The sequence below is a fragment of the Poecilia latipinna genome, unplaced genomic scaffold (assembly GCF_001443285.1).
Source record: "Poecilia latipinna isolate Pla-1442-1.1 unplaced genomic scaffold, P_latipinna-1.0 Scaffold1718, whole genome shotgun sequence".
NCBI lineage: Eukaryota > Metazoa > Chordata > Actinopteri > Cyprinodontiformes > Poeciliidae > Poecilia > Poecilia latipinna.
Genome location: NW_015114334.1, coordinates 58,826 through 81,371, shown reverse-complemented (window position 1 = coordinate 81,371; position 22,546 = coordinate 58,826). Strand labels below are relative to the sequence as shown.

Below are 22,546 nucleotides of genomic sequence, written 5' to 3'. Positions count from 1 at the left end.
ACATAGAATTTTGTGGTTGTAATGTGCCAAATGTAAAAAGAAAATGCAGTGCTCTCAATCATTTCACTTTTCTTCAAACGCTTCACTACAGCGCTCGACTCTCTTATGACGGATAAAAGACACCCCAGTACGACTAACGTCAAAACTTTCTCATGCAGCAATCGCATCGCCCTACTAAAACGTTCCACCAAATCCCCCCCCCAAAAAAAATCCCCGATCCCGCACAACTCATTTATCAGGTCGACCGCAATACTGAAGGCCGAGAATGATCCATCCACCTGATGGTTTAAACTGCCAACCACTGACAGCCTCAAAAGGGGTAAAAAACACTTCCACATCCAAGAACGGATCGCGTTCACATTCTCACAGGCTGGCTGCTGATTGTCAGAACTCACTTCTCGCACTCACAAGTGATGCTGTGCGGTGAAACATGAACGCTTTGTCAAGTGTGACATGCTTGAGTTTATGTTGTGGCAGCTGTTCCCGGCTAAAGAGGAGGGGGAAAAAAAAAATAAAAAATCCACTGCAGTCACTGAAAGATGATACTCTACGGTTATTGATTACAAAAGATCAGAAAGGGGTAACTTCTCACGACTCGTCTGATCCTCGGCTTGGGTTTGGTTTTCTATTACGCCACAACTGCTATAAGCTGCTTCAGGTCCAGTTTATAAAGAGAAAGTGAATGCCAGATGCTAAGTGTAATCCAATGCCACAAAAAGCATCTTTGCTTGCAATGCTACTTTTAGTGCACTGTGGTGGAAACTGTACTCTAATCCCCTTTACACAATTAAAGCTCTCGGTTACAGAAGTTCATGACAAACAAGTTGGCCAGATTCGAAACTTGGTCCGACTGAAATGACAGCACTTCATCTGGAGTTTGGAAAGTTTCATCCACCCGAAAAGAAAAAGAAAAAAAAAAAAAAAACCCCGACGTGATGTATGTAAGCCCGTGGAATGTGCATGTCGCAGGCAGCTGGAAAATTGTGTAAGTGCTGCCGTCTGTGGATACCAATGTTTAGGAATACACATACGGTTTGTATACAACGGGGGTCATGAGACTGAGGTTTGGTGGCTGTGTTTTGGCAGCTGAGCAGGGCGACTGCGGCCGGCAGAGCACTAGGGCCAGCCAGGGGTGAGCAACACCCTTAACTAGCTTCATGTGTCACTAAGATCCAAGGGGACGAGGAGTGGCAACCTAAAAATAAACAAACCCAATCTTTCTCAGTAGAACACTCTGACCAATATCAGTGGATGAAAACCAGCGGAAACAACTATTTATCATTTAAGATCATCTTGCATCTCGTAAAGCTACTTATTTGGAAAATATAATGTCTGAAAGTCCTGGAGATGTTCCAAATTTAGACACTCAAGTTGTCAAAAAGTCAAGATCACTTGGTCAAGGAAAACTTTTCGCGTTTTCCCTCAGCGACAAGAATGAGGCGTAGCAAAGGATGTCAAATTGATAATCCCAACTTTTTGGAGTTAAAAAAAAAAAGCAACAAAAACAAACAACAAAACATTGTTGATTGGAAAAATACTTGAAAGATCTTGAAACGTACACACAGATTCCTGTTAAAAGTTAGTGAAGCTGATCGTAAATGTGAAATTCTAAAGACAATTTAAAATGTCAACTCCAAGTTCTGCCGTATTTGCTATTTTTTTTTTTTTTATTTAGTAACAGTAAAGCGACTGCTCTTTTACATTCTCACAGCAAAAAGGCAGAATAAAATTTTCGGCTGAATCGGCAATCATCAACCCATCTTAATGCAATCCATCTTAAATCAACGCATTTTAAAACAGTTTTTTTTTTTTTTTTTAAAAAAAGGATCTCCAACTGCAGGAAAGAAAAATGTCTTCAATGTTCTAAAGTTACACACTGAAGTTGGCATACATTGTAAAGGGAGTTTTAAATGATGACAATGTTCCAAACACATTGAGTAAAATCACCTCCTTGAACATGCCTCATTACTTCCTGTTTAACATGAATAAGTCTCGCAAGACTTAATTTTGCCAAAGGACATTTTGTCTGCTATTATAATATAAAGCCCCAGCAGCAGACAAAGATGTGTTTGCTCTTGTTCTTGGCGACACTGTTATTCTTTCCTAACATACTGAGCTGAGATGCTATGTAAATACTCCCAATAGATGCACAGTGGATCTTAAACCCTCCTTTTACACGATGAAAGCAAGTCCCAAAGCCACATTGTCAGAGGAATTGAGCACAAAGCTTGTGTTGGTTGAATCTGCTTGTAATCAAGGCGAGATCCTTTGTTCCTGCCTTTCTATTGTTTCAGTGATGGTCTAAGCCCTCCACCCCAAATCTAAAGAGACTTATACTACAAACACACGATAGCAATAGCAACATTTTTTTTTTTATTTTATTTTATAACCACGAATTAAAACCACATGTCTATGTTTAAATACAACGAAAACGGCACAAAAGATGGTGACTCTCCACCAGAAAACCTTTTACTACTCCCGTGCCACGCTTTTTTATGAGGTCTGCCTCTTTCTTTGTGTGGACACGCAATCCTTTGTGTATGTAAATCTGCTTAAGACTCATGCTCAAAAAAAACAACAACAACAAAAAAAAAACATCCTTAAATTGTAATTCATAAATAGCTTTCTCATCGGCGTTCCGCCCCGCACAGTTCACTCAAGTTTTCTCGTCGGGCGATCTTAAAGAGGTAAGGGAGAAAAATCCTCTTGACATGCTGTCTCACCTTAATTTTACAACATGCATAATTCTGTCAAAGCAATTGAGCTCACCCTTTTTATTAACTTACTTTATCTCTCAATATTTATCTGCTCCTAACAAATAGTGCACTCAAATAGCCTCAGCGCAACTGGGGGTTTAGATGATTGTTCCACTGGAGGCAATGGGATTCCAGGCAGCCTTCATAGGTAAGGCTGAAGCTGATCACAGTGAGTGGCTGCCTATTATTGTCCGGGGTGCGTTTCTAAGGTGACATCTGAGGTTTTGTTAGAGTATCGGCAATACTAGCATCGAGTGTTTTAATAGTATTAATCAAGCTGTATCTTATTGTAAGATTCTGGCCAGTTAAGGAGCCATTAACAGTCATTATATATATGGAATTCAATTTATTTATTTGTCAACAATTTGAAAGAAATGTCATCTCAGTGGGACTTTCCAAGACAAACTAACAACTTGCATGGATATATGCAATTAAAGAAATCCACTCCAGTCTAGTAAGTATAGATAAATCAAGAATAAACCTTAAAAAAGACATAAGGGGCATTGAGAACAGATGTGGCAATGGACGTACTCTGTGATGACTCGCTCAATGAGCCTTGCATAGTGCCACGGTACTTACAAAAATTTCTGTTTACTGGTTTTGCAGCCAGTAAACATACGTTATTCAACAAGTGCTCCCAACCAGGCCAAAAGCAGACAGCTGATGTTGAAACGGAGAGCTTTCGTTACCCACTGTCTAAATGTTGCATCATCCCTCCGTCCGTAGATTAATCGGTCGTTTCTATTTGGACCCTTTGGTCTCATGAATCTACGTGTTTTGGTTTCATTTTCAAACCTGACCACTGCGGACGCTCGAGCCCTGAGTTCACGATGAACTTTTGAAAATATATTTTAAGTCATTAAAAAGGATCGAGAACTCTGAAATTTTCCTCTTTAGAAAACTATGGAATTTTGTCAGGAAAAGTGTTTTGGAATCCTGTGACCCATAATTTATAACCAATAGCAATGAGGCGTAATAAGTAGGCTTGATGGCATGCAACCCATAAAAGAAACGTTCCTTTTAGAGACTTATTAGAGACTTATTAGAGACATGACTTGGGGCTTGGAACAAAAACAAACTTATGAACATCTCGTTACTGAGCATATAGCCATATATTCAGCATAGACTTATCCGAGAGGTGAAATGAAGGTTGCACTAAGGACAAAAGAGGGAGGCAAGAGAAGCAGGCTTTTCTTGGATATTCGCCTGTGTTCTTTGGTAGAACGCACAGCAATGATGTTGAAATGTGTAAATCTTCCAGAGGTCTAAGCAGTGTTTGCACAATTAAGACACAAACACAACCCATTAGTGTGCCAAGTCGATAAACTATGGTTTGAATTGCAGTGAAAGGTCTCTCTTTTTTTTTTTTTTTGATTACATCTTGATTGACCTCAAACGCCAAATTGGAGAAAGAGCAGATGGCTGGAACCCGCAATCTGTGTTCAATCTCCATCTTGATTTGGGCACTTGTATAAAGTCGCTCATCTCTGAGTGCTGTGTCGTTTGTGTGTGGCATATTTAATTTAATCAAGCTTCTTTGATCCGAGAGTTAAAACAGTTTTGCTCCTCTGAGACCGAGATTTAAGATACGTTTATTGACCCCCCTGGGGAGCCGTAATGTATGTCTGAGGCAGGCAGCGCCTGTGGACTCTGATGTTGCCGAGGTCACAGATGTTTCTCGAGACACGGCTTTGAATGCAGAGAGCCATTTACAGGATCCATTTAATTTTACAGCGCTAACTTTTCTTTCTTTTCTTTCTTCCTTTCTCTTTCTTTTCGTTTATGTTGAGTCCTGTTAGTAATGCTTTGGTTTTCTAAGCAGAGCCATGCATTTATTAGTCGAAATGTGCATTTCATAAAAGCAGTAGTGTTGTGTGTCTTAAATATCGCTGATTTTCCGTATATTGTGAAGATTTTAACATCACAGATCAAATACTCTTTTAAATAAACCACAACCTTCAAGTCAACAATGAGCAAAACGCAGCTGCCTGTTCCTTGGGCTGAACTCAAGAAAAGCCTATCAGTAAACCAGCAGACCATGTCTTCATTTCTTCCCACAGATCAAAAACAGCCTGGCTCGAGTCCTCCCTTAGCTTCAGTAAAACTTAGTCATTTCACACGCAAAGGCTTTTCATTGGGATTATGGCTGGCCAAGGCAGCTCTTGGCCAAGCCCACCGCAATGCCAAGGAAAAACACTTGACATGATTGAATAAGCAGAAACCAGCCAGAACATTCCCGCAGCTCCGACCGCCTGGATAAAGACTTATCTCCTTCACCATCTTGTCCAGAGGGATGTGCCTTGTAAAAAGGATTTGACTATATCAGTTAAAGTGCAGATAAGATCATATGAGCTTCCTGCAAGGGACTGATGTGGGGAATAAAAAAAGGATATCTACAATCAAGTAAGTCAGTTTGGAGGGCTCTTGAACAGGATGATTAGTTGGACTCTCTTCCATTTCAATCTGTCTCTCGCCTTAACCTTTTGCTCATAACTCTCCTAAGGTTCCCGAGGGAAGAGACGGGGAGCACAGAAGTCTTGACCCCACGAGAGGACGACGCTTGATGAACGACCACGGAAGGTCAGACCTCTGATTGGTATTCAGCCTCCTCCGTCTGAGAGTGCTGAACCAAAACACCCATGTCTGTCCCCCAGAGTGCAAATTACAATGCTGACTTTGATAGATACTCAGTGTTGGCGGATTCTGAACTTTCCCTGAGAGGGTATAACGAGAGTGTAGTCTAAAGTGGGCGGAGGGACGCCCCAGGTAATCTGTCACCAACTGCGTCTCTGACAGGCTCGGAGTTGGGTGGACGATGCTGATGGATGAATAACCTTTGGGCGTTTTTACTGGAATTAATGATGAGGTGTGAAGTAACTAAAGACAGCATACGGAATCCTCGACTATACCATCATCCCTCTTTCTTCCTCTTCAGACTCCACAAACTTACAGTGGGGTCACAGACAGTTTTCCTCAGCAGAGTGTGGAGCAGTTTGACCTTTAAAGGGTGTCTCGAGACGCTGGCCAGAGAGCTTCCTGTGACTGAAGAGCACAAGAATACGGGGGTAAAAAGGGGCAACATTTTCACTGCTCGTACATCAAAAGACATTATAGCTTGGATATTAGTAATTTCACATTTTATAATGGAAGGACAAGTATGATCAGAAGAGTAATCCACCTTCCAGGTAAGCATAGAAAAAACCTTCCCAAATGGTTCTTTGAAAGGGATATTGTGAAAGACTGATAGCTTCCCAACCACAGGACAGCACTGAAGGAGACTGAAAACACTAATCATTATTTTTTTTTGTTAGTTTTTCACCAAAAGACCATAAATATCTTTTCATCGGGGCAATTTTTGTTAATTACTTGATTCCTCAAGAGCATCTCAAGATGTCAGACTCGATGATTCCTTACCACCCCAACTTTGGTAATCTGTGCTACAAAGCTTGTACGACTTATCCATGACGTCTTCTGTAACTCTTTTCAGATTTTTCTTCTGTTTTACTGTAAAAGACTTTGCAATCACATGCATAAGACGATACTGCAGTTATGCATAACATCATGAGCTGAATGAGCCACCCTGACTGGTGTTTAGCCATGCAGCATGCTTATAATGTAGCGAATTGGACGATGAAATATTCACTTTCTACTTCACCCTTTGTTCCGGAGAGTTCCTGGAAACCAACGCAGCCCACGGACTAACAGGTGCCATGGCAGAGATGATCAGCGTTGGTCAATTTACCGCTCAGTATTGTTAGGCCTGACATCAGTATTTCCAGGTGATATGACATGCTTATGATAATTATTTAAATAAGAGAACACCCATTAATAGAAGAGATCAGCAATGAATTACGCTGACTTCTTAGCTTGCTTAAATTTTAGGGCAGTAAGCAGAACCTCTTTAACCTTGACACATTTTCAGACACGCCTTTATATTTGAGCTGTCAAATTCTGCTTTGCCTTGGAGAAAAATCTACTTAAACTGGATGATTAGTATAGCAGAGGGCCCTGCTCATCATGTTAGCAACTTTTTATTCTGATTGGACCTCCACGGAAAAAAAAGGAAAAAAAATAAATAAATAAAAATGTGGACATCTTTCTTGCAGCTGTGTGCAAAACTACCTACTCTGATTTAAATGAGCTTTATTCCCCAGAGTGCAGGGCATTGTTGAAGCAGGCATGTTTGAGCAGCTTCAACACAAAGAGCATCACTGGTTGTGCAGCAGGCTGCATGCAGATCACAACTTTTTGCAGCAAAAATGTTACTGTGGGCTTCCATAACCATAACGTGTTAAAACGTATTTGTTATATGTAACAAATACGTTTATATAACATAACAAATGGATTTCAGTTTTGCCTCTAAACAAAGAAAAATCCTATATTATCTTAAAATGCAATATAACACATTCCAGTTAGTTTTTTTTCCCCTCTTTCAGTAAACCACAGAAAAATCAGCCATTCTCTTTAAACTCAACAACAACAACAACAACAAAAATCTATGATTTATACATATTTACAGAAAGACATGTGAGCAGCAAAGGTGAGGGCAAACCAGTCGTCCCCTCCAAACGCAGAGCGACTGACAGGAGAGAAAAAAGAAGAAGAAGAAGAAGAAGGAGCGGGCGATGATGCTGCTGCGCTCCGTGGGCGAACCCTACCTGTCATCGTAGCAGAAATCTGCGTCCAGCGTGTTCAGATAGAGACCCACAGCCACGGCGGTGCACACCAGCTCCGTGATCATCTCTCAAAGTCAAAAACGGAATAGAAGCAGTCAGAAAATAGAATCGGCTCTCTCTCTCTCTCTGTGTCTCTCTCTCCTTCTCTCTCACTTCTCTGTTATTGTGCTCTGAGCTGAGCCGCTCCGCAGCACGGATCTCCGGGCATGATTCCCCTGTGTCAAGCAAAGTGTGTCAAAGTTTGCCATGTCCCCTCTAACCCATCGCGGTAAGAGAGCAGGGGTCAGAGCTCTGCTATCCCCGGACCGGGAGCGGAGCTGTGCGCATTTCGTTGCTGCCGTGTCGTCAATGAGCGCATCTCTCTCTCTCTCTCTCTCTCTCTCTCTCGCTGCTCTGGTGCTGGAGCAGAGGCTGGAGAAGGAAGACGCATGTGGTTTTTCAGCTAAGACTGAGCATGCGCACTGAGATTGTTCTTGGAAGTACCGTATTACGGTACGACACCGTACACAAAAGGAGCAGGAGGCGGCTGTGGGGCAAATGTTGAGAGAGGAGGGGTTAGGGAACAGGTTTAAAAATCATATCTCATTCACTTAAAATGTTGTTGAATTATTTCCAATTTCAACAATTAAAGCTGAGCATTTAATGTTAGAAAATCCATGCCACATTAATAGGTAGTCTGTGATGTATTGCGAACATATTTGAAAATAAGCTATTTCATACAGTTTCCTTACAAAAACATTACATCCATTGAAGCATTTCACAATGTTACACTGCAGCCTCCAACTCCAGTGTTTTTTATATCAATTTTACGTGGCAGACCGCTATGGATGGTCACACTTTGTAGAACTAGATCTCCAAGTACCTGTCACATCTTTTGATTATTTTCTTGCTTGTTTAGACCAAGATTTAGGAATGCCATATTCTTGTTATTGTCCCAAATATCTTGCTTCGTACATTTTCGGCTGTATTCTGTAGATCAGTAATATTTTCTGCCTTTCTTCGAGTCTCTGTTAATGGTCCATCTGTAGCTTTAGTGCAGTGGTCCCCAAACTACGGCCCGCGGGCCGGATCCGGCCCGCCTCCACATTTGGTCCGGTCCCCTGAACAATACCAGAGGATTCAGATTTTTTTCCCATTTACCGTATTTTCCGGATTACAAGCTGTTTATATGTGGGTTTTTCTTCAACCACCAGGGGGCTCTTTAGCAGGAAGTGAATCATTGGAAGTCTTGGTTACTTGGGTGTCAACATTGAGCCCACAAGCAGCAAAATGAGTTAGAAACAGATCAGGTGTCTTTGGAAAGTTTCTTTGCAAAGGGGAAAAGGCCCAGAGAGGAGACGGGAGGATGGATTTATCCCGACCCGGTGGGTGAGTCAAACATTACAAGCCACTCTGCGTAATATGCGGCGACCGGCTGCTAATGAGGGAATGAAGCTTAAAGCTGCTTCGCCATGTTGAGACCAAGCAGGCTGTGGATATAAGCAACACTTCGGGTGTCGTTGTCTCTCATCACTTTCAGATGGAACCGTCTCGTTGCAGAGAAACAAGCTCAGGGCTCCCGTTAGTCATTATCGGGAGTTAAAATTTTCACGAAAGTAAAATGTTCGTTTTTGTGTCGCATCTGTATCTTATTTTGAAGGGATATGTAAACGTTACCATAGCGACCAGACCGTTTGGGCAGTGGTCGAGAGGAGATGAGTAGAGCTTGTGAGTCTTAAGTCAAGATTTAAGAATTGTCGGCCGATTCTCCAAACCTCTGTGACCACAGAGCTGATAAAAGTACAACAGGTTCGATCGGTTCGTGTCTCACGGCAGGAGCAACAAACCACACGAACCGATTCCAGTCACAAACATAGCGATTCCAGAAGAAAATCCACAAAACCCCCAACATAGCATACGGGAATTTAGAATAACCAAACACGGATGACGATGTAGTTCAATAGTGGCAGTTTGTGGAGTCATTTTAAGAGATGAAAGAAACAAAAAGAAAAGGCGGTGGATAAAAGACAGCGGGAGCAGCCGCTCTATTTGCTGCACTATGATTTGGAGGCGACTATGTTTTTTCATAGTTAACATTTTTAACTGAATGAACATAAACATATAATAACGACCTTTACATAAAATAATAAACATTTCCACATATCATCTCCGATATCCACCAGACTCACAGTTGCGCGATATGTGAGCTGTTTGGGATTCCCCTCTATTCTTACGTCACCACGCTTTCTGATTGGCTACCTGTCACATTCAGCAGGTTGTATTCTCGTTCCCAGCCAGGGAAAACCCTACAGGGTGCCATTAAAAGGCCAAGACAACCTAAATAGGGCATATTCAGTATTTATTGGGAACACCAACATGCAGAAGCCTGATCTGACTTCATCCACCCCCATTCTTCACCCTACCCCCACCCACAGGCCGCAACAAAATTTCCAAGTCTTGACCGGTCGCAGTAATAAAAAGGTTGGGGACCACTGACTTAGTGGTTCATATTCTACCTCAACCGACTAGAATTATTCCCGGTGAATATATAGACTTCCATGAATCCGTATAGTTACTTTACATTGACTAGCAAAAAGCCGTGGGCACTTTCCTGCTTCATAATCAATTTAAATCAAATGCTGAGGAGCCAGAGAAGACCTCGCTTCACATTATCGCATTCGTATAACGAATTAAAAATATTGATTAATTTTCCCTCTACCTACCCCGTCGTCTCTGTGCAGAGGCTAAACAGAGGGGGTTCTGAGCATGATGAATGAACCATCGCCTTTCAGCCTATGGCTTGCATGTATGTGGGCATCGGCTTGGAAACGCGCAACCTGGTCCCGCTGGCTACCAGCCGGCCGGAAAACTGTCCCACAGTTGGAGCTGCGGCGGGCGTAAATGCACCGCAGAGCTTTGGAGAAACAGAAACAGATGGTTGATGACGGCTGTGTGGCGCATACAGGTGTCGGCTCAGAATTTACCGAGACGGTGACGGAGCATCACGAAGGGGAGGTTAGAGTCGTTTGTAAGAGTGACCCGATTCAGAATACAGCGTGACCTCGACCTCGTGGGGTCTGTTGGGTTTCTCAGGAGAAACGGTCGCAGTGCTTTTGGACCAGACTTAGATGTGTGGGCGACTTTATTTGAATGTATCTGTGTTCTGAGGTAATAAGACCTCATGGGTTACATTTATGTTTCTAGACAAGTTACCTAAAAGATGAGCAAACATGTTTACGTTTAGTTATTTTAGTCTTCCACGTAGCAGCAAACTGCATAAGTGATGAAAAGATTACTGAAGAAATCAATATACTGATGCATTTATTTTTGTAAAATGCCTCTTTCCTAACCAGGCAGCATTACATTATGTCATTGTGACACCAGTGTGATCTACCAACTAATTTCTGAAAAAACCAAAACAGACTGAGAATATATTTTTGTTTAATCTATGTGGTTTTAGGAAGTGTCTGTCCTTATTCGAACCATATATTGTTCTGCTCATGAAGAAACCCTGTTGCATATTTGACTTGAGTCCAATCTCTTTTCTTATGTCTGCGTGTGACATCTTTGACATGAATGTACATGTTTTACATGTTTTACCTATTAACAGCTGTCCTGTTGAGCTTTAATGCTTGAAATAATGTCAAAGATGAAAGAGTCTGCTTATCATCACCTCTCATGGTCCTGGACAGATTACAGAACTGGCCAGTCAGGCAAAAAACCCAAACAGCCAAAACAATCAAACCATGATTCAGAACAGAGACAGACCAGTTTATTTCAGTTCTGACTTTTATTGTCGCTCTGAGGGAAATTTGTTATATGGCATAAAAAATAAAAAAAATAAAAAAACAACGCGCAAGATAATGTAGGCAACCTGATCAATTCATCCACAAAATAAAGTTTAGTAAACGACAAAGAAAGGATCAAGTGTTAAATTAGACTTAAAGCACAATGAGAGCCTTAGTTTTCTTAAACAGCCATTTTGGATGCAGTTCTTTGAAAATTATTTATACATTTTTAGTGTTACTTTTTGTCATGTGACCACCAAAATCTTTAATGTTTTGTACTTAGATTTACGACCTTTTTCCCATGGAGAGCAATTTCTGCCGTTGATCCAACTGCAAAAAAAATGTATTCAAGGCGAGAAAGCAACATGGCTTCCCGAAACCAGGTAGCTTGTTTATATACTAGCTAATATTACATTTATTTAGATTTTTAAATTGAAGAACAATTAAAATTTTGTCTTTAGCTTTAAATTATTTACCTCAATGGAAAATTTCCATGTTTCATGGAAAGTGACATAGAAAATGCAAGCAGATTGCAAACTATCAACAAAAAAGAATCCCCAAAAGAATATGCCTTACATTATCAGTGTCATTCTGTGTAGAAATCATACACGTGTTGCATAAAAGTGACTAAGGAAAATGGAAAATCTAACATTTTAAGCACTTTGTGACATTATTACAAATGTAAGACCAGCAGCTACCGAGGTGTAAGAATGGCCAAAACTTCTAAGTCTCAAAATCTGGACCATATGTTAAACTGAGGGAAAATACATAAAACCCAAATAGCCTATCAGAAATAATACCTTATCAACAAATGAACACCACAAACAGATCTGAATGAATGCAGATTCTACGGCAAACTTAAATTAAAGCTCAGATTTCTTCTATCTGTATGTTCTTTACCACACGTCTGACCCTTCTGCTGCTCTCATTAGTGACCATCTTCACAACATGAGTCGTCCAGAGCGAGCAGCGGTTGTTTCCACGACGATTTTCGCTCCGGAACGGCGGCATCTCCACCCCAGTAGATAAACATCACACAGGAAACGGACGATTGGGGTTGGAGGGACGGGGCTTCGCTCTGCTCTGGTCTCACAAAAATAGATGCCATTAATATCAGTAGCAGAGCAGCAGCCGCTTGCAATCTGCTTCCGAATAAAAATCCACCCCAGCGCGGCCGCCACTTCCCAACTCTGCCCAGGAAGACAAAGAAAGTAAACTTCGTCCCGAAACATGATGAATGTTTGGGTTAGGAGCTAACTTTGGAGGACGAGGCTAATTAACATGGGCTACTGTTGAAAGCCGTGGTGTTTTTGAGAAGGGGTCCTTTGTTTTGTTCATGAAAGCAAAGAAAAATGTCGCAAACAGGCTTTGAAAGTTTTTTTTTTTAATTATTATTAGAGTGGGGAAACAAATGTGATGCCAATCCTTATGAAGAAAGCTTAGGAGAAAAGCTAAATTTTTATACATTTTTAAGTATAATTGCATTTTCTTTAGTGCTTTGTATTCCGATGAACTGATCTCAGTTTCAACAGTTGATGTTTCAGCCTTCATTTTACACTTTTTTTTTTTTTTTTTAACAGATGAACTCACAAGGCGAGTTTCAAATACGTTACTCGAATTTGCTTTCCAGTCACATTTGCCTTTGAAGTGCCCGTTTTCTATCACAAGACGTTTTAGATCGATCTAACATGACTTATTTCTTCAGGACAGGAAAAACAGACGGAAAAGGAAAAAAAACTTGCAAGGATGCGTTTTGTATTCAACCTGAGCAGATGTCCGTTCTGCTGGCTGAACAAGGGGGAGTATCGATCAGTAAAGTAGCTGAAACACAACAACTATTAATCTTGCACTCCACAGAGCTGGTGTTTATAGAGATGTGGCGAGAAGTAATTTCATTTAAAAGTTTGCGCAGGACCAGGGAAGCTTAGAACTGATGAAAAGTTGGATGTAGTTAAATACGAGGCGAACAGTTCTGGAAGAGGAGGTTCAAAATGCAGCCAGAGGTACTATGAAATGGTTTGGGCCAATATTTTGGTGAAAAAAAAATGGAAGTTTAATCCACTTTGTTTTTGTTCATGACATAAATCCCCAAATAAATGACACTGGCATGTGTGGTATGGCAAATCAAAATTGTGGAAAGATTGGGAACCCCCCCCCTATTCCCCCACCCCAAACATTTAGAGTAATCTGTTAGATAAAAATGACAGATAATGGTTATTTAAATCTGCAACAAGCTGATTGGGACTGCAGACATTTGAACAAGCAGCGAAGACAATGTGCCAGTGAAAGAACAGGCAGATGGTGCCCCGTTCTTTCTGATGGGAGCCTGCTACCACACTTCTCCCTAAAAAAAGAAGAAAAAAGTCACACATAAAAGAGGACATGACGAACACACTTCCTGGAAGGAATCTGGGTTGAGAGGAGATATATTTCAAATGGAGATGGCTCTTCAAATATTCATACAAAGCATCCTGTATCCTTCTTCTACAACTTTTTCCACCTTGATTTTTTTTTTGGCAGTGTTGAGATGATAAATCCCATTATTTTCCCTTCCAATTCCAAACTCTAATTAGACTCTAACAAAATCAGATAAAGCTTTACGTACGAAGCCCCTGGGCTTTAGGGATTTCTGGAGATGAATTTGCAAATCAGAGAGGATTACAGAGGCCTGGATTCAAGCAGCTCTGTGAGAAAGTCTCATCAAAGCCAAAAGCCAATACGTAAGACGGACTCCCCTCGCTTCCCTTCCGCTTCCTCCAATTCCTACCTGGCAGGGAAAAGTCCTTGTAGGTTGGTACGGCCTTCTTCATTCGGACTATTTGTGTCTCACAGCGTTCACCACATCCTGAGAGCCTTTTCCTGCCATCTGCTAAGTGCGATGCCAGGAAATTGGAGTTTACCTACCCGCCCCATTGTACACTGGCAGCAGATTGGTGTGCAGCGTTTTTTCTTTTTTCCCTCTGCGTGGACATTTGAAAGGGGCTGGATGAGTGTTGCACGAACATGCGTGTGACCATCAAGGCAGATTTGACAGGATGTGACTCAGTCAGCGAAAACAAAACCCCAAGCGGTGTTGGACTCCCCCCCGACCCCTCTCCCAAAATAAAAAAACACAAGCCACGTTCACATCTGTGACTTGCTTTCATTCTAGTCTGTCCGCTGCGGCAGGCTGTCGGAGCTCCCGAACTCGGCCCGGACACATCCCAGAGCTCCTCGATCCGTCTTAACTGGGATAAAAATAAAAAATTTTTTGAAAAAGGCTGTGGGGCGTAGAACCCTGTGAATGGGCTGCAGATGTGCCGGCTGCTGTAGCTGCAGTGACAGACCGAGGTGTGCGAAAGGAGGAAATGGTTAATATCAATCTGAATCTAGCAGATCGAACAGTTTCAGGCTTCATTAGTTCAGGATCTCCACTTTTTCTTATTTTTGTAAGAATTAATGCTTTCTGGATAAAAAAAAATTTATTTGATTCAGATTAAGTGAAGAGCATATAGAAGCATACACTTTCAGGTCTATGGAAAATATTAATTAGATTTAGTCTCAGGGTTTGACTAGACTTTTAAAACACACGAATATGCTTCGATCTAAGCCGTTCCATTCGAGCCTTTATCCTCCGCGAAGGTTTCTTTTCACAACCACCCTTTAGTTTTCTCTATACGTCTCCCAATCAGATTTGATCTGCTTCAATTTTCCCTTAGCAGAAAAGAATCCCCGAAGCATAATGCTGCCGCCACAATATTTTGTTGAGAGAATATCATTTTGGTCTCATCTGATTGAAGGTCCTTCTTTCACACGTTTGCTTTGTTCCCTCGGCAAACATCTGAGTCCTCCACAGCACAGCTGCATTTATGTCGAAATTAAGCTACACACAAGTGGAGTCTAGTATGAAATACAACATCTAAATTATTACATTTTCATAATTTTTATTAGTATAAAAAAAACATGAAATATTTTCCTTTTACTTCACTATGGTGTGCTAATATGAGTTGGCATACCACATACAATCTCAACAAAATGATTCCAATGGCTCAAAGATGTACCAGTCGCATTCTGCCTCGCTCAACTTATTTCTCAACCTTAACTAGAAATGCGTTTTCCAGATGTGCCCAAAGTTCACTCAAATCCCAAAATACCCCCAATTCCCTGAAGGGTCCTTAAAAACAAGTTTTCTTAAGAGTCCAGTGACAAAAGGCTGCAAAATGCATCATTCGAATCACACAGGCCTCACAGATCTTCCAAGTTTTCTGAGTATTTCCAAGTAATGGAGAACTGCAAATGTTTCATTTATGTGGCCCATCAGAAAATCAAAGCATCTAATTAAAGTTGAGGTCATAATGCACTTCAATAGTCGTTTTCAAGACAAATATGCCGACAGTCATATGTAAATACAATCCAAGTGTATCATCTCCAGGTGCTTGTGTATAAGTGTCTCAGCTTCTTAGCTTCGTAGAATGACTTTTAAGTCCGACGACGGCGTAGCATCTTGGAGACAGCAGGGGGTCGAACAGCTGAACCAATGCAGAGAAGGACACATCCTCCTACAGGACACGAGAAACACACATTTCAAACAATGCCTGGCTAAAGTATAAACCATGAGTCCTGGTCATGAAGCGTCGAACGGATGGTTCTTGACCAGGACTTTGATAAACTTGCCAAAGAGGTAATTCGGTCTTTTGATTCAAGTGTAAGAGCAGGAACGCATCCAAACGTTCCAGGACATCGGCTCTCGAGGACCGGAGACGCAGACCGTTGGTGCTGGGTGTTCAGGGTGGTTCAGTGTTAGTTTTCCAACACACTCTGAGATTTGCCAAAAAAAAAATAAATAAAAATTGGTCTCTTTTCAACAGAACACCTTCGTCCGCTTGCTCGTTGTGCCCCATTCGTGGTTTGTAGAAAATTGCAGATTTTATTTATTTTTGTAAAGGAAAATCAAGTAAAATTTCTGTTCTGTGTGGTCTTTTATCTTAGAGAACACTCCAAAAATCGGTTTCGAGGGAACTCCTGTTTGTGTGGAAGAACACTGCCTGCGTTTGTCGTGTCTACAACTAATGCAACAGAAAATGTACTAAATACCTCAATCTGTCAGTGTTGGGTTGTGTAAGCTTGGCCTCGCGTGATTCCGAACTCATCACCACATGGATTACATTACTGTTCTTCTGTCATCATTGTTTTCGTCCTCGAGGGACAGCCTTCAGCCCAGACCGGCGATGTTGATGTTACGTAGTTTGATTACATGACCCTAATGAGGAAGTCCATCTGACACATTAACCGCATGTATTCACCACTTCAAAGCTTTTCGGAGACTTTGCATCGCCTCACGACGACTCGGAGCAAAGATTAGCTTGTTGTGTTTGGCCGCGGAAGCAGAAGACTGCGCAACTGCAGGCTGCGTTCAATTTGGCTGACACCTATATTAATGTCGGCGGTCCTGATTTCGGCTGACATCTCCGCATGCTCGCTTTAATCATTGGGGAGGCGTATTTCAAATCCCAATCAACGGGCTGTAAGAGCCAATCACAAATGATGAGTCCAGCTGAAACGTAATGAAAGCAAATCGGAGCTGGAGCACTGCTTGCGCAATCAAATCAGCTGCGTTTGTTGCTCTATTTTCATCTAATTTGTTGGATTGTTTGTTCTTTTTTATTTATATCCAAAGATCCCCAATGAAGCACTTCACAATGCAGATCTGTTACCGATCTACACGAGTGTTGGGTGTCCTTGGCTCTGCAACATTAATGCTGATTTCATGTGCAACATCAAAGCTGAATCAAACTCCCAAACTGAAATTGCAGAACCCTTCACATTTCTGGCACAATGCAAAAGCCTTGAGATATATTAATCTTTCACTGCAGTCACATCATAACAGTGAAGGAATCGATGCACAGCTACATACTTTCCAGAAATCATTTATTTTATCTTACTTGTGCAGTTCAAGTGGCTAAGAGAGAAGGACGTTTTATGTCAAGTAAAAAATAGGAAGTCATGAAATGCAAATTAAATGTCTCTAGGCAATCAGATTAAAAACAGTAGGCATTTTAAATGCTTAAGTTAGATTCATTTTGTCTAAATTACTACAGTAATTGGGGAGGGGGGGAATCTAACCCTAGGATATTTTTCCACTTTAGATGTATTCAAATTAATGGTAATATCATCATTTTAGGTTGTCTTATTACTATTTGTCGGGGTTTTTATATGACTTTTCCAGGGATTGCAACGAATTTTCTTGAATACCAGAGAAACATACAGAGTAGCTATGAAATGCATTTTTGGAATCATTCATTTCTCATGAGTAAAAAGACTATTTGGACTTTCTCCCTTGTTATTTCAACAGTTAACTGTAAGTATCTACATTTCTTCATTGTGCATAGAAAATGGAGTTTAATTTAACTAGTCACGCCCAAGCCTCATGACCGTCTGACCTGGAGAACGAAGGGTTGGTGTTGGTGTAAGTCTGGTAGTCTTGGGTTACTGCTTCAAAACTTGGGCAACATGCTGAAACTGATGAAACTGATTAGTTTATGCGAAAGCCTCTTATATTGTTTGGTAATTCTGCCAATAAGAGTAAATCAAAACTCATCCGTTGTAATAAAAAAAAAGACTCGCGGCCAGATATTTGAAACAACTGCTGTTTTACGTAACCTAAAAGAGACAGATACATTACCCATTACCTGTTCTTTCAGGTAGCAAAGACGATCCAGCAGAATCAGACCCTCGATGCACGGAGCAAGGGTCACCTTCAACTGCAGAGAGGAAGACGTGTGGAGTGAAGCTACGGTTACTGAAGGGAGCTTTTTGACGCAGTTTAAATGTTCCTGTGAGTCACTCCCTTTAGCTCATGTCTTGTTCTGACATTTGACATAAAACAGCTCCGTGACTTGTTCCCATCCTGTTGCTAGTGTGCAATCACCCCGAAAAAAGGAAAAAAAGTTAGTGTTTTATGTCCGGAAAGTAAATTTGTATTGTGGCTGACACCATAATTAGCAGCCTCGGGGGAAAAACAAAACCAGGGCTGGTTTTCCTCCTCAGTTCAATTTTAGTCACGTAATTCCCCACAGATCTATAATTTATTCACAATTTGCAGGAATTAAAATACTTTACACCGAATTCCCTGAATTTTTTGTGGTGGAAATGGAACCGCGTTTACGACAGAAATAAACCCCCTGGATGCCATACGAGCTGTGAACGGTTTGGAGGCTTCTTGGACGTTTTCACGTCCGAGCTCTATATACGTTTCACGGCATCACATTTCCAAACTCTCAGCCCTTTTTTTTTTTTTTTTAAATACGAATCTCTGTCGAAACCTCGGGTGTCGTCTGCTTACCATGTTAAAGGCGTGCATCTCGTCCATCCGTGCTTCGTACGTGTCATGGTAGCTCTGAATGTCACTGTCACAAAGCTGCAGAGGAAGAAGTCTAACAATGAGGGTGTGGAACATGTAGCTAAAATAATTATTTTTTTTTAAAGAAGGTTTTGGGAGAAGATGGTGAGTGAGGCTTTTAAGTTGTTTAAGATTTTAAGTACTTGTGAGAAACAGATAAAAATACGTCTTGCTATTCTGGGGCGACCAGATTTTTTCGCTCGCCAGCCTTACGAACCATTGTTGCAGCTTGCTGAAATAACACCTCGGCTCCAATACATAGATATAAATCTCAAATCTCAACGTGAAATGGATGTTTGCTCTGTTTTCCGGGAGTTTGTTTCGGGTTAAGCGTTGTTAGATGACTAGTAATCGTGCGTCTGACCTTTGAGTCATCCAGCTCCAATCGGTGCAGAGCTCGCCGAACGTAGTCCACAAATGATTTTGCTTTGGAATAAACATTCCCGACCCGCTTCTCGCTGTGGAAGTAAACACACCGTTTCTCAGTTCTGGCACGCTCGAACAAACCAACCTGTCACTCCTTAAATGTGTCGCCAGTTTCACCTTAAATCACACTTCGGAAATCAAGCCCTACCAAAGGGCTTAACAATGATGAATAGCTTCTGTCTAGCGTGGGAGGGGGAGTAATGGATATTCGGTGCTAATGGCTGTCGTTAAACTGAGGTTCAGAGGGCAGGAAGGGCTCGGTGTCTTTTAGGAATATTTGATCTTGTCTGCAGCACAAACACTTGATAAGGACTGAACTGAGGTCAGCTGCATTTCCCTCAATTGTTCCCGGATGAAATCTTGCGGCGGGAAGCCGCATTTTCACATAAACTGAAAATGGGAGCCTTTTAAAGGCATAAAAATACCCGACTTTTATTTTTACTTTTGGAAACCTTGCAATATGCTCCAATAATTAGGTTTAATTTGAACCATATGTGTCGAAATTAGGACCTAATCCATAATCTGTAATTGGCTTAATGCATATATCCAAAGCAAACATTTCCAAACAGGAAGTGGCAAAATGCCATATCTGCACACATTCACAGCTCTAAGTACTGAGCACGAGGCTCGAAACACCTGAACTTCTTTTTTACTAAATTCTGTATGTGCTTATTGAATGACTGTGCTGGACCTACTAACAAGACGAAGAAGTAGAATCAATGTTTAGAGGTACTGGGCTCTATTATTTTTAGCTCAACTTGCTTATACTGATAAAATTCTTCAAAGTTTTGAAGGCTGGAATGATAATAGTCTGTTGTGGTACTGCAAACACGAGGGAGATCATATCTGGCTAATACCTTAAAGTAGTGACATGATGAGCATTTAGATCAAAGCTAAACAGCCCATAATTCCTCGCATTTCTATGTCATTGTAGCTGTTTATAATTTTAACAACGTAACAGACGACCGTCGACGCTTCCAAGCTAATCTTTGTTTCAACAGGGCTGTTTTCAACTCCACGGTCTGGTATAATTCATGGCGCGCTCCGTAACTGACTACATGTGGCTTTTGTTTGCAAGTCTCGGTTCATTTGAACTCAAACAAACCAGAAACAAAACGTTTTCCTTTTTGGTTCAGCGCAGTAAAAGCAAACCTTTCGGGTCCGCTTTGAAAGCTCGACGCCTGCTCTGCTCTGCTCTGCGTCCCGCTCACAGTTTTCACTGTTGCCATGACCGCCGGTCACACGAAATGTCCTAAATTGCTCTGCGTTACCTTTTGTAGGAGCTGTAGTGGTCCCTCAGAATAACGTGAAGCACTGCACGGTAGAACAAAGACTCCATCTGGATCTGAAGCAAAAGGAGAAAGCGGTTTACTGTGACGTCGCTCCAAACGGTGGGTGAATATTTCTGACACTTCCCCCGAAACTTAATGCAACACCAGCAGGCAATCAAGCCTGCTTTTTGGATTCGTGCCTCGGCTCCAGCGGGTAATAATCAATCTTTCTGTGATTGCATTAATATTTATAAACATTCCATATTAATGGCAGCGGGTATCATGTGTCGGGAGTTGGCCCGCAGCCTCTTCGCTCCATGTTTTGAATAAATACACCAAAGTCAATCAGCGACTTAAAACAACAGCAGCAGCATTAATGGACTGATTGTTTAAATGCATGCAGATCTACGGCAATGATAGAGAGCAGCCTGGGAGGTTATTAATTGTGCGTGTTTGTGGTTTGAAATGAGCTGATGGATTTGTTTAGCTAAACGTAGGTGATGGATCCGCAACGGTTGTTTCCACTCTTGTGTGACGGTGACTTTTAGTTTAACATGTTGAGAGTGATAAGTAGGGAATGCTTTACTACTTACACCCTGGCCAAGTGAGACTCGCTCCAGTGCCTGTTTTGTAGAAGGAAAAAAAAAAAAAGGATTGTTATAACGAAGTGTGTTCTGGTAGGGGGGAAACCTTTTTTTTCTCTAGACACAAGGGGGAAAACAAAGCAGTGCTGAACTGAAACCTTATGACCACCTCTAAGTTAATATGCTGATGACGGCCCATTCCCCTCCCCGACCACAAGAACCGAGTATCCCCCACTTTCACCAGCCCATAGACTAAAGACCTTCACCCGCAGCTCCAAAACATAATAATTAAAAAAGTATCAGCTTCATCTGCGGGTGATGAAAACGGTCCTGGCTCGTCGCCGCTCTTCGCCGTCAGCTTTGAGGGTTCTGCTAACAAAGACGTGCCTGACGGCACACATTTCTCTGTGTCATCGCACTCACCAAGCATGCTGACATCCTGGCGTTCCTGCCGCAGAAGCAGGACTGATCGCGGAGGTACTGACTCAGGGGGAAACCACACGCAGTCTGCAACGGTTCCTCTGACGGGGAAGAGACGGAGATAAACTCAAGAGTTTGCTGACTGAGCATTTGGGCTCTGAAATGTTGTTCCACTGATGTGATTCCTCGTTTAAATTACAGCTTGCATCTGTGCATATTTGCGTTACATCAAGCAGCCCTAAATAGTCCTTTTCACTTGCACTGCAATCAAAAACGACGATGTATATTATTGCGATTTATTGTTGCAGTAAATCGCTCAATTCTAAATTGTAAATTGATTTTTCAGCAGACATGGCAAACTTTTTCAAATCTGCTCTGCTTTTAAACTTCATTAAAAAAAAACACATACATAGTCTGAGGTGCCTAGCCTAAAAGAGAAAACATTTCAAATCTGCATTAAAAAAAACACACAGAATTCACAATAATGACACGCGTGAGCCTAACAAGAATTAAGCAGTTTGAGGGAAACTTCATATGTGGAAAAAGAACCTACTGTGTTTGTGAGGTTGTAGAAGTGTTTCTTTTATTATTATATTTATTTTTAGCGTTATGAACCACATATTTCCGAGCAAGGGAGTGTCGAGAGCCTTCACGTGCGTGCGTATTTCAAACGGGAGGGTAGCGGGTGTTGCTATCTGACGGCCCGACATCCTTCTCATGTCATTTCTAAAAGGGGTCAGTGACTGAGGGCGAGGAACGGCGCATGCAGGAGGATGCGGCGTAAGGAGGTACTAATAGCACGCTGCTTTCATGTGCGGCTGCGGTCAGGTTAAACTGTTCCGGACACACAATCACATCAGCAGCCACGGTTAACTCCCCCAACCTCCAGCCCAGCGTATGACCTGCTGACACAGAAGCTTAGAAACAAATGGAAAGGAGAAGCCCTCTGCTCCCCCTCCCCGTCCGTCCGACTGTTGGAGGTTGTAGCAAAACGGATACCGAGCGTTTTATTTTTGGCTCCAGGTTCGCAAATTTTATTTATTTATTTTTTTTCTCGTTTGGTTTACGTGGAGATAAGAAAAACCTTGTTGTGACAGCTTGTCGTGGCAAAACCAACTGCTTTAGAGGCGGACCAGCCGAGCAAGTGAGACCACGCGGAATGCGGTGGAGCCTGGTTAGCCATTAGCCAGGAAAGTCTAAGAGCTGACTTGCTGGAAATAATAACACCACTCTGTTCTTTGCTTTTTTTTTTTTTTTTTTTTTTTTTT

General features: G+C 41.7%; 2 protein-coding genes across 7 annotated transcripts in view; both read right to left on the bottom strand.

Annotated features, from left to right (window-relative positions):
- tmtc2a (transmembrane O-mannosyltransferase targeting cadherins 2a) overlaps positions 1-7,917 on the bottom strand; it is a 54,425-nt gene extending 46,508 nt beyond the window's left edge. The window contains exon 1 of one of the 3 annotated variants that reach the window (XR_001428501.1): positions 7,415-7,917. Coding sequence is in view for 1 of the 3 variants with exons in the window: in XM_015060456.1 (XP_014915942.1) it covers positions 7,415-7,497 (83 nt within the window). In the remaining 2 variants the exon portion in view is untranslated. The remainder of the gene's footprint in view (positions 1-7,414) is intronic. The other 2 variants (XR_001428500.1, XM_015060456.1) reach the window with 2 other exon arrangements.
- Positions 7,918-14,452: 6,535 nt separating this feature from the next.
- mettl25 (methyltransferase like 25) overlaps positions 14,453-22,546 on the bottom strand; it is a 16,217-nt gene continuing 8,123 nt past the window's right edge. For 2 of the 4 annotated variants that reach the window (XM_015060464.1, XM_015060465.1), the window contains exons 6-12: positions 21,282-21,379; positions 20,868-20,897; positions 20,275-20,348; positions 18,942-19,035; positions 18,521-18,595; positions 17,868-17,939; positions 14,453-15,737 (exon numbers count right to left, since the gene is read on the bottom strand). In XM_015060464.1, coding sequence (XP_014915950.1) covers positions 15,630-15,737; positions 17,868-17,939; positions 18,521-18,595; positions 18,942-19,035; positions 20,275-20,348; positions 20,868-20,897; positions 21,282-21,379 — 551 coding nt within the window. In that variant the 3' untranslated portion in view covers positions 14,453-15,629. Of the gene's footprint in view, positions 15,738-17,845; positions 17,940-18,520; positions 18,596-18,941; positions 19,036-20,274; positions 20,349-20,867; positions 20,898-21,281; positions 21,380-22,546 lie in introns of those variants that run through there. The other 2 variants (XR_001428502.1, XM_015060466.1) reach the window with 2 other exon arrangements.